Here is a 12,287-nt window from a genome sequence, read left to right as displayed (position 1 = left end):
TCATGAATAGGTTGTCACAGTCGAGTCCCCAAGGTTGCTACATAATATCCTGGCCTATCAGGTAAACAGATAAGAGAGCGTGTCTAATTAAATCATGCATTGCACTGCTCCTTCTGCACAGTCAAAGGTGCAAAAGGCAAATGAAAAGCAAGCGGAGATATCCATTATGATTCAAGCAATTCAGCTAATGGCTTTTTAAACCTTTGAGAGGGTCTTGCCCAGAACCCGCTATGACACTGCATAGCCAACGGAAGGCTAACACAAGTGTCACACATGCTCCTCGGCTTTCAGTATGCAGGGTTACCATTAAGTGATGGCCCCCTCCTTGATGTCTCCCCTTCCCACACTGCCACTGGCTTTCTAACTCGATCGCTCTCAGTTCATTCCGCTCATCTCCATTGTCTGACTGACCTTGTGACGGCACCGTGAGCCTCCGCCATCAGAAGAGGCATTTCGTTTGTTTAGCGGGTTGAAAGGGTGAATCTATCAAATGTCCAACAAGCTGGGTCAGCTTCTGGGGGCTGACAGATGACGACCTTCACATTACCCAGAAGAGCCAACACTCCAGGTTAATATCACTCTTGATATTACTGCCTGCTAGCTTTCAGCAAATAGTGCCATTCAGTGAAAGACAACATGAAGGGGTCTTGATAAAAATGTGCTGTAAGTGGGCAAAACTCAAGCCTTCATTTCAGCATCGTTAAACTGAACGTAACAAACGCGAGACAAACAATCCTCAACAAATGGTGGGTTCTCCCCAAAACATTAAATATAAAGGATGATGGAATATGATTTTGGAGCTCATGCTGTAGCAGATTAACAAAGTAAAGGGAAGCAAAAATGTTACAAAATGCTGGATGGTCACATGTAGGTTAATACTAACAGAGTCCAGACCCACAATGACCCAACTTTGTGTCTACGGGATCTCATCTTCTGTACCAGAAGGCAAATAGAAGCAGGAACCACAATGTGAGAGCCTGAGCGAGGGTGTCCACCCACACCAGGAGACCCCACGCTTCAGGGGACACACCTTATCGCAGCTCAATTCCTGGCCTAGGGGCCCAGTGCATCCCCATCTCTTAAAGCGCCTGGGGTCGATTAATCACAGCCGCCTGACTTCCTGCCCCGTGGCACTGCCGGCTCGGGCTCCCATAGCCGACGTGCAAAAAGACTGAACTTCTGCAGAGTTGCACTCTGAAAGTTTCTCAGCTGCCCACTGAGGAAAATGAAAAATAACCATGCTGCGTTTAGAAAGCCTGGGAATCTACTGTTTTATCTTCTGAAAAAAAAACCTTTTAATATAATTCAACTATAATTATTTGACACATATATATTATATAATGATTCAAATGGAGAGTCTTTCAGCCCAACTTACCGAATTGGACATCCGAGTGTTACTAGAATTCTACTAGTTCTTGAGATAATCTAATGACTGTACTTTTGCTATACTGCTAAGAAGCTTATTCCAAACCCCTATTACCCTTTGTGTAAAGAAATGTTTCCTTTGCTCCAGTCTAAATGGGCCACTAAACTAGTTCCCATCTTCAGTCATTGGGGTCGACCTCGTCTAGATTGTCCACAGGTGACTCTCAGCCCCCATTATTCTCGGAGCTCTCTCCTGAACTTGCTCTAAAACTTACATTTCCTTTCCAGGGTTTGGTGCATAAAGCTTTACATAGGAACGACGCTACAGTACGACTAAAGCGACTGTGTGCCTCACCATAACTTCCTTGAAGCTAAGTTTTATATAACATACCCAGGTGTTGTCATTCTGCTTCCTTATAGCTGTGTGATCTCTAGCACACAGAGGACATTCCAGAATCCTGCAAACTTCCAGTTGAACTCATAAGCTGCACCTCTTCCAGCTTTCTCACTCCTGCTCGCCCGCACATATGTATGAGCAAAGCACTTCCACCTACCTCAGTGTTCTTCTTTAGCCAAGTCTTGACAGTGCTGAGGGCGATTTCAGCTGCAGGCTCATTCGGAAACCCTGGACACGAAACACATAAACATCAGAAACTGACACGGAGGTAAACCGGAGCATGCGATGCTGATGAAAGACGAATGTGGTTTCTGGTCATTTACTGGAAGTGCGTGCTAATGTGCTGACAAAGATTTTTATGAGACAGGACCTCTTACTGAGCAAACAATTAAAACATACCTGTAAATATCCTTCAGCGGCATTCATGACAGGATTGTTATTGGACATAACTGCATTCAATCAAAGGGAAAGTTCACTTCGAACTTCAACCTTAATAAGTTGGCCTTGGCAACTAAATTTAAAAAGTAATCAGTTCCGACAACCAATAAACAAATAAATCTTGCAAAACTAAAACGTAGTTTGCTTGATCATAATAAATATATCCTCGGCACTGTCCAACAGTTTATAGAAAATGGGAGAGAAACCACATCCCTGGATGTTATGCGCGGTTCATAGCATCAAACTCAGCTCTGCATCACATCCTCTTTTTATAACAGATCTGAGATTTACAGATCCAGCTACATGAATATACGATTATTTGCGCAGTGTTTTCCGTACCGAACCACTGTGTGGTGCATAATAAAGAGGTAAAGACGCATTGAGCAGGTGTGAGGCGGGAGCTGGGCCACTAAATGCTGTATTAATCACTAGAGCCGCGCCTAACAGAGGCGGGAAGTGCAGCCTCTGTGTTAACACAACACATCGATTGGGAATAAATCCATATGGGCTGGATGCATTTTCAATAAGGCTTCCACTGAGAGGAATGGCCACGCAAAGACCCGGTTCAGCGTTAACAACAAGACGTTTTCCCCAAGTCAGGGCTCAGGAGCTGAGAGATGGAAGAACTTAGGCTTTTGCACTTAGTAAAAAAAAAAAGTGCTGATGTCAAGCCCCAGGGCCTCTCCAATCTCTTGACACCACCTCTCAACACAATCCAATTTATTGACACAAGGGGGGCTCAGATTATATTACAGTGATTCTCTCAGGCCCCTCCTCCATTCCCTCCACACCCAATAGCCTTTGATTCTTTTTTTCCCCCCCACCTCTGCATTTGTCTTAAAGTACTCCCTTCCTCTGTCAGCTTTCCATTCCCCATGTGTGTCAGACCCTCAAGCGTCAGCTAGTGGCTGCCTGAATTTAGAAAATCTTGGCTCTGGGAGGGAACAGAGCTCTAGAGAGGCCTGGTTCAGGGGAGTGTGTTCTCCAACAGTAAGCCAAGACCTCCAAGGTCAAGTCAGTGACCCAGTATCAGAGCACGACACTTACTGGGAATACTTGCCTGTCCAGTTTGGATTCTTCTAATCAAATTTCAAGACCTTTTTAGAATGTGAAATGAGGAAATACACTGTCGCCATCAAAGTATTTTTGAAAATCAGGGTCACAAAAATTTTTCTATTATACTGGAAATAAATCTAAACTTTCAAGTGCACTACGGCCGACGAAATTCAGCCACAGAAGAACTGAAGATTAATTCCACAAAAATTCAAGATACATGTCCGTGCCCTCTGCCTGTCAGCCTCCCGTGGTCCCCCTTCTGCAGTCCTACTCCGTTTTGTTCTGTAGAGGCAGTCGACAACCACAATGTGCAGCTTATACGTGAGCAGCAGGAGAGTGGGACGTCCATGGGGAGCGAGGGCTGTTATCTGTCCGCTGTCACTGATAAAATGTGCCTATGACTGCACCTCCGGCTTCTATCATGGTGGAATTCAAAGACACAACTGGGCAGAGGTGGCAGACAGAAACCGTGGTCATGCATCACGACACCGACAGAAAGTCAAAGCCAACAGAAAACCTGGCTGACGGCAAGTGGCCAGAATAAATACATAAGTAACAAATAATTCCGTTAGCGAAAGCTGGGCAGTTCCATCTGCCTTGGGGGGGGGAGCTTCGCCGTGGTAAAAGCTGCAAATCTTCCATGTTGAACTGGCCTTAATCATAAAGGATAAGGCAATTCTGGCCAAAAGTAGGGAGCGGACTGCTCTGCGTACAATTAATCTGTTTAGTGTACAATTTGTAGAAATGCAGCATTAATACCTGTGAAGGTAAATCAATCATGCTAGGCTCGACTACAAAGGTCCGGACCGGATTCGGACAGGAGCATGTAACACTCTGCCCTGCTGCCGACACTGGAGAGCAAAGCTTTGCCTGACGGAGACAGTGTATTTCCTCAGTCACATTTGCTGAGCCGTGTCCCAAAGGGTCAGGCTGGCTGTGGCAACCACTATTTTAAGACAGTATCACCGGAATGTTGTTTCACCATGTCACAGGTGCTTAGTGCAGTGTCCAAGTTTAAAGACAGACCTTCACTTTGCAACAGGAAAATTTCATTCTGATATGTAATTTACAAAGGAAGGCAAATCATAACATACCAATTATTTAAAAAAAAAACAATAAAAGTATGGTGGTTATTTTTTAAATTTACTGTAAAATATTAAATGAAACCCTTAGGATATTTTAATGTTTTAAGGGCTCCTATATTGTGGAAATGGATTATTCTTTAAAGACCAGGCGTGGTAAGACACCGAGCTGTAACTTGCATGGTTCCATATCTTCTTTTCTCCCTATTAACAGCTTCCAAGTTCTGCCTTAGCCCCATGAGAGGAAACGTCTTTACACAGACAGAGGAAATTTAAAAAAAAAAAAAAAAAAGAAAGTTTAGGCTTCAAACTTTCAAAGAATCTTCAAAGAAAAGTGGAGAAAAAGTGCAGAACTCCACCGTCGCTTTCCATATGCAGCCTGGGTTCACCGAAACCCAATCTGTCAAGCGGCACGGTTCTGGAGCTGGGCGCCAGGCCTAACGCAGCGATGGGGTTGCCTCACGGGCCCCTTCCCATTTTATCTTATACTGGGAATACCACGGGCCCAGGAAGATTTGTCTTAGCGAGGCGCAGTGATGGGATTTCGGCACGGCGGAGCCACTGATGAGCACCCAGGTGACGGTGTGTTATTTCTGCTGCCAGCCCGGCACTCCATCACGGGACGGGTTCGCAGCAGAGAGCGCAGCACGCTGCGTCACCCTGACCTCCTCCCTGCTGCGACGGCTGCTGCACCCAGGGGGCAGCACTTTGTGGGAGTCAAGGGCAAAACTGCCTTTGGCTGGGGGGCTGGCAGACATGAAAACTGGGCCAGCAGGGTTTGCAATTAAATAAAAAAAAAAGAGTTAAAAGAGGTGGATTTTATATGTCTAATTATTATTCTTAATTAATTTTTTAAACTCATTTTTTATCATTGTAATGGCTCACCAGGAAAATGTGACCCATAAGCCCAGAAATTAATTGTGTAATAAACTTCAATCGTCCTCAGTGATGCATTCTGGGAAAAATGAAGTATTCTCTCGAACCAGAGGTAAGACAGCCGGGGTTTCAGATGGTCAGTCCTGCTTTTCATTCCCCCACCACTCTGGAACATTCTGAGACTTATGCCAGAGGACAGCTGGCGGGTGTGTGCCAGAGGAGTGTCCGAGAGGCCAAGTTGGGGGCGGGGGGAAGTGAGACAACAGGCTGGGGACAACCTCTGTGTGTGTGTGTGTGTGTGTGTGTGTGTGTGTGTGTGTGTGTGTGTGTGTGTGTGTGGCCCCGTCTTCAGGAGCAAGAGGTTGAGTGAAGGAGAGTTTCCTGCCGGGTTCACTTCCATTCAACCCGGCCTTCTTTCCGGCTGCAGAGGAGAGCCACGCGGACGGGTGGCCAGGTCGGGCCACGCCACGCTCCGTCTCTTTCTTCCGGCTGTTAGATAGCCTCAGGCAGCCCATCGGTTCCCATGGCGCCCACACCGTGACCTTGGCAGCCTTCCAGAAAAGGCGGCACACACCTGTCCTACATGGTAGATTTACTGCTCAATTTTTTCTCCTTTAAACGCAGTGCTCGGTAGAGAAAAAAAAACTATATATATATATAAAATATTTTCTATGACCTTGTTTTAAATAGCCTATTCCATGTATTTAAAAAACAGATACAAAAGAGCTTTTGTAATGTATTTCCAGCTCAAAAATATACTCAAGCAAAAGCCTGAGTGTGAATAATGAACATTATTTAGCACTCTGGGGGGGTCTGGGGTACATCCTGAAGATACAGTCTAGGAAAAAATATATATCAGAGATTTACAGGTGATTCAAGCCAAACTCCTGTTTATTTTAAATGGATGCAGGCAAAAGAAAGAAAAAAATATATGTAAATGCAGATGTATGTAGACAGGCGTTTGCAATGTGTTACGATATTATACTGGAAATACGCTTGTCACACAGAGCTGAGACGGCACAGGAAGATGCTGCCTCCCTCACGTCACATAGCAGCATTTCTAGAACATCTCCCAACACCCGTTCTGAGCAGAATGCCTCGGAAGAGCTGCGTGTTGTTTACTGCTCCTGCTCAGTGGGAGGGCGACCTCTGACCTGCGGGCAGGACCCGCAGTCATTACCTGCTGACGAGGCCCCCAGCACACGACGCCTCGCGTTAGCAGAAAACACTTCAGGACTCAGAAGACTCCACGCCATGCGGCAGGGACGCGGCGACAATATGCCTGCTCATTATCTCCACCGCGGCTGACAGCCCTGATTAGAAAGGGACCTCTGAGCGTAATGAAGGTTTATTAAATGAATCTGCTGGCTACCAGTAAATTACGTCCCTGACGAGAGGCAGGGATCGCCGGCTGCGCTGTACAGACAAAAGTGATGCCGTCACAGACAGTGAATTTAACAAGCACAATACACAAGGGTTGTGGTAAGAGTTTTTGTTGTTGTTGTCATTGTCATTATGTGAGGTGAAGCACGGAGCTTTTTTTCATTACTACATTTTGTTTATCTGTTGCTCACCTGCATAATAATCCATCTTTTGTTACATTTTGTTGCATTTTGTTACATTCTCAATAAAGCGAAATCAAAGTGCGCTATTCAAACAAACAACAACAAAAAAAAGTGAAAACACGGATTCATGAGCTGAGAGAAGCGAATTATTAAACGGGAAAGAACTCAGATTCTTTAATTCAAAATCACAGATCGGATTTTCTCTCTTATTTTAGGCGGTGAAAAGAGGAGACGCATATGAATGAGAGGAGTGAGAAGCAGAGCTGCGGCAAATCCAGCTTCTGCTCTCCGACTGGAGCCCGTCCTGTAAGACAGCAAAAGGTGTCTCCTCCTTGGAAGGAATAATCCGCTTGAACCCGGGTCGTGTGGCGTTGATTGATGGGCTACAAGCGGGGCACTTAATAACCTTTATCATGTCGTCCGACCTCGTGGCCCACTGTGGACGGCAGTTTGTTTATGGGTGGTAGCGCCAACGCGCTAACCGTGCAGAAATTCCGCGGCGCCTAATGGACTAGTCTGAGGGATTGGACTGTCAGGCAGCACCAAGGCCTCATTTGTCTCCATGGCAGCCCCAGGTTACCCTTTCCGCGCCCTGCCCCCAACTCTCCGATAATTTGTCAGTGATGACTGAGCCCTTGTGAAATTGAGGAGAAAAAGGGACTTTCAATTAATGTTATTTATTCTGAGATACTTATGTCATTTTCATTAGCTGCTTAATGTTCGATAAGAAAGTAGGCATGTTTTTTGTGTGTTATGTCTCACCAGTGATGGAAAGGCGGCTGTGTGAGGTGACTTTAGTGTCAGTATGATTATACTCTAAGAGAAATTTTTGTTATAAAAAAAAAAAAGACTAATAAAAATTATTTCGTGACTCAGTAATAATAATGACATACGAAAGATGCTAGCTCCTGTAACATGTGCGTCTTGCTTGGGCATACCAATTTCACAAAAATACTCAAATAGATCTTTATCATTACTGCTCTGTAATGTTCACTTCATTTTTTAGAAGCCAACAAACAAACAAACAAATAAATAAATAAAGTCCCTGGTACGTGGACCAGTCACATGAGATGCCAGAATGCCCATGCTGTTACTGACCAATCGCGTCACAGGGACCCCTGTCGTTTCTCTTTTGTCAATATATCACAAGGATGTTATAAAAAGAGTGATTCATTCATAAGCAGCTGTAAATCGTCCTCCAAGTTGACACTGAATAGATAAGGAAAATACTGACAATTTAGCACATATATTCCACTTTGCGAAAAGTACAGAAATAATTTGAGTATGTAAGCAACTTAAACTTTTTGGGAAAATCTGGTCTAATTCTTTCTTTGCTCATATACAGTTTTGCCTGGATGCAAATCTGGATTAATGACAGACATGTTGATCAACTTACAATTTATAAGGTAAGACTTTAAAGTACAGACTGAAGGAAACAGCCTTGGGGTACAGTATACAATTCAATGGCATTTGTTATGGGAAAGAAAAATTATATTATTAATAATGGGTAGCACATCACGTCCCGAATAAGGTAAACACAAAGTTATTTGTGTTATTCTTATCTACTAAAATCCACTGGAGGGATGGGGGTTGACACATAAAAACATACTCCATCCATCCATCCATCCATCCATCCATCCATCCATCATCAAAAACTATTAATTCAAAAACTATGCAATATATTGCACATATCTCCATGCTGTAACAAATCTCTTAGCTATCTCAATAGAAAACTAGATCATTCTCATGGACAGTGCAAAGGGTGAGAGGGCCCGCAGACGTCAGCTGCTAACATCAGGAGATCAAATGGCAAATCTATCATGTATATTGGTTACGATGTTTGGTTTCAGCCTAAAGATAATATGCTAACTAACAAATATTTAAGTACGCTTTGAACTGCAGCAAGTTCTGCAGGGAATGCGTGGATTAATTTTGGATAATGAAGCAGTTTTATTTTTATATCTCTACTGTTACTGCGTAAGATGTCATATGAAATATATATGTCAAAGCTGAAGAGGTACAGAAAAGAAAAACTACTTACCGTAAATACCAGTGGATATACAGGGGAAGGCCTGCAAAAGCAAACAAACCACAGTCAGTTTATCATTGCGCATCTCAATATCAAACAATTTCCAGGAAGATTATGGCAAGACTGGCCCGAGGTACCCAGCACTCAATAATAAGTCAGCCCGCGGCGATATCCAGTGCGAATAAACTTTCAATAAGGGACCAAACTTACTCTTCTCAAAAGCTGGCAAACTAAACTGTATTTACTCTTCTATACACCTGTCTCGTTTTCATTTCCTGCCAATATTGAGGCTTAAAACCCACTATAATATATTAAATCTAGAAAGTTTTCAGAGGCTGGGAATTCACAGATGCACATGGAGTCCTGTGGTGTTTGCAAACACTGGCCACTTGCCCTGTATTGGCAGTAAAACGAGAGCCAATTCTACTGACGCTCTGCCATTTTCCAGTGTTTTTATTTACTAATTTAACTCTGAAGTTACATAAAAATGCAAAACAGTTGGATGCAGAAACTGGAAACAGAATTTAGGGATCGCATCCTATTAACGCGAATTCTGATGTCATGCAATGAGGGAAAACCAAGGACATCGAGACCTGAAGTGCAGTAAACATTTCAGATCAGGTAAGATATTAACATACTGAAGAACAAATTGTTTCCAAGCATCTAAATGTAATTAATGTGATTTTTAACTTTAACTGCATGCACAGAAATCATGCTCAGTCAGTAGATAATCTACTATATGTTACTGTAGCATCTATTACTTTTGTCAGGCCTAGAAAGCCGTGAATGCAGGATGCTTCACAGTGAGTGAACAAGTGAGGTCATCAGTGAGGGATAGAGATTTTCTCATTTTTCTGTGCATCATTAGCAATGCTAGTCCCCTTAGCTTGCCCTACATACGGAAAACGGAGGACCCCTTTCGTTCCCTGCAGGCCACCGTACAGAAGCTGGGTCAAGTATGTATCAGTGCAGTGGATGAGATGGTGCGTGTGTGAAGTGAACAGAACAACATCAGACCCAAGCCAGCTCTGCGTGCGTTTGTTCAGGTTGCCCTGCCAGTGGTGCCCATTGCCCTAAGTGAACGTTTAACTGCCACCATAGACTAACAGCAGGGGAAGATCGACTCCGAACCACAGCCTATATGATTTCCAATTCTCCAATTACCATTTAACAGAGGCCGTGGGATTTGCTTACCATGATTAAGCAAATATGAGCAGCTGGTGGTTTAGCTCTTACAGGCCGATTAAATTTGGCTTGCAATTGGCAAATTGTGTGAATAATACTATTAAATGTCCTAATGTGGTCACAGTAAAGGCTTCAGATTTTAGATATGTGCTGACATAATTAAAATTTCTTATTTGCACATGGTTATTAAACTGGAGGAAATTACATACACACTTGGTGTCATGTGTACAGGAAAACATAAACATGTGGCTTATTAACCGAGAATAATTAATGATACTTTATAAAGTAACACGTTAAAGAAAATTGGGTGATGATATATTTACAGCCAGTTTGCAGCCACATCACAGTACATGTGGAGCATGTTTACCAATAACTAAAGCTAAAGACCACAATAATATGAGTTCAGTCAGAAACAGAGAACATCCTTTGCAATGGTTTGGATTATATCTACAATGATGAATTAAGTTTATTTCAGTCACTCAGCATGAAAACCACATTTAATTACATGAAGACGGTAAAGTGTCTACAGTACATTACTCGCCGACACTGACACTATCGATAAGGTGACACGTACAGCCATAAAAAACACACAGAAGCTGCCGTACGGATGGATAAATAGAGTAATTAAATACCAAGAGACTTATCCAATCACAAACCGCTACACGGTGCCCATTTGGGGAGGGGCAGCTGCATGCACACTTTGGTTGCCCAGTGAGCTTTGACTCTCCCGATGCAGGCAAGGAAGAGGCCCAAACAGGCAAAGCATAGCCCTCATTTTTAGATCCATTCTGGACCGAAAGCAATTATGACACCCACCGTCGCTCTACGGTTCCCAGAAAACCACCACTGCCACTTCATCACTGTTTCTTGTTTCACATCTCGATACAAATTACCCACATTGCTGGATTCCCTGACCTCTACCAAGGAAAATATTTATTTTTAATTCCCACTTTATTCGCAGTGTATGACTGACCCTTGGACTGCTTCATGGTAGGATGCTGGCAAGCAACACCAAACCAGCTTTGAAAATAACTGTCTGGAGTCATCTTATATCTGTCAGGAGAGCTAATCAAACTTTGGGTCCCCCCCCCCCACCATTTAGTCATCTTCATGTAGCTACGACTTTGGTGATCAGATATCTGGGATCAAAACAAGCTGACACCATTGCTTACTATGTACTTTTATAATGTTTCTGCAATTGTCCCAAACTGCATTTTGCAATGTCTATACTTTGATGTCAAATTACAAACTTCACATAAATCTGACACAGTCACAAAGTACGCTAAGATTAAGATGAGTTTAATGCCAAAACAAATATATAAGAAATAATTTATTTGCCATGAATTAAGTTTATGATATTGAATGAAATGTGTGACCATGCCCCAGTCAGTGAAAGTGTGTTCCCTACCCCCAGACCCCAGAGGGTTAATCGAGAATGACCCCTGTGTCATGCTGAGGAATTAGGAAGGAAGCAGGCAAATGGTCACTAATATGAGTCACAGGACTCTGGTGGGTGGTGACCCCTAAATACAGTGTTTGGACGAGGAGGTGTGTCCGGGGGAGGGGGACAGTCAGGTGACTAGGGCTGACAGGCTGATAACTCCCACCTGTCACACCTTCCCCATTTCCTGTATTAGGTATAAATTGGTGTGTTCTGTCATTTTGGCCTTAGTAAAGCAATCTGGAGCAAGCCCCAAAAACACGTGCCCACCCACACCCAGGGAAAACCTCACACCCTGTTTGCTTTTCCTCTCAGTCCTCCCCGAAAGGATACTGCGTGTGTGCCACCTGCCCCGTCCCAATTACGCCATTTCCCCTGAAAAGCATATGCCGTTTCCCCCAACAGCGACCCCATTTCTGACCACTGTCATGCAGTTGTCTCAAGCCCCCAACCACTGAGTGCTTCACATACTGATCCATACGACTGTATCAGGACAAACCCACAATGTGTGCTCTAGCTAAGTGATATACTTTGCCAGTAGCAAAATGCTGTTCGTGGTGCACAATGTGCCCCCGTCTCTGCTAAGCCTGGTACTTTGACAGGAAACACAGAGCGGCTGGCAGTCCTGCCGAACACTTAGCATGTCGTAATGCACCAGGGGATAAAACAAAAAGATAAATTGCTCACAGTTGATATTTAACAGCAACTTTTAAAGATTAAATGGTTATCAAACACTTCAATTTATTATGCGTATTGCTATTTCAATCTCACAGCTAGTCACATTATTCAAATGCTCCTGTTCCACCTAAATATTAACTAAATTTTTCTTTACCACTGCAAGCAACTTCGAACT

The 12,287-nt window shown here is 43.5% G+C and overlaps 1 protein-coding gene across 1 annotated transcript in view; it reads right to left on the bottom strand.

The window, feature by feature from the left end:
- The window catches only part of macrod2 (mono-ADP ribosylhydrolase 2), a 430,585-nt gene that overhangs the window by 89,158 nt on the left and 329,140 nt on the right, over window positions 1-12,287 (bottom strand). Inside the window, exons 7-8 of the mRNA XM_049008306.1 lie at window positions 8,821-8,851; window positions 1,920-1,990 (exon numbers count right to left, since the gene is read on the bottom strand). Coding sequence (XP_048864263.1) covers window positions 1,920-1,990; window positions 8,821-8,851 — 102 coding nt within the window. The remainder of the gene's footprint in view (window positions 1-1,919; window positions 1,991-8,820; window positions 8,852-12,287) is intronic.

Source organism: Brienomyrus brachyistius, chromosome 3, assembly GCF_023856365.1.
Source record: "Brienomyrus brachyistius isolate T26 chromosome 3, BBRACH_0.4, whole genome shotgun sequence".
Lineage (NCBI taxonomy): Eukaryota > Metazoa > Chordata > Actinopteri > Osteoglossiformes > Mormyridae > Brienomyrus > Brienomyrus brachyistius.
This window is presented reverse-complemented; position numbering and strand designations above follow the sequence as displayed.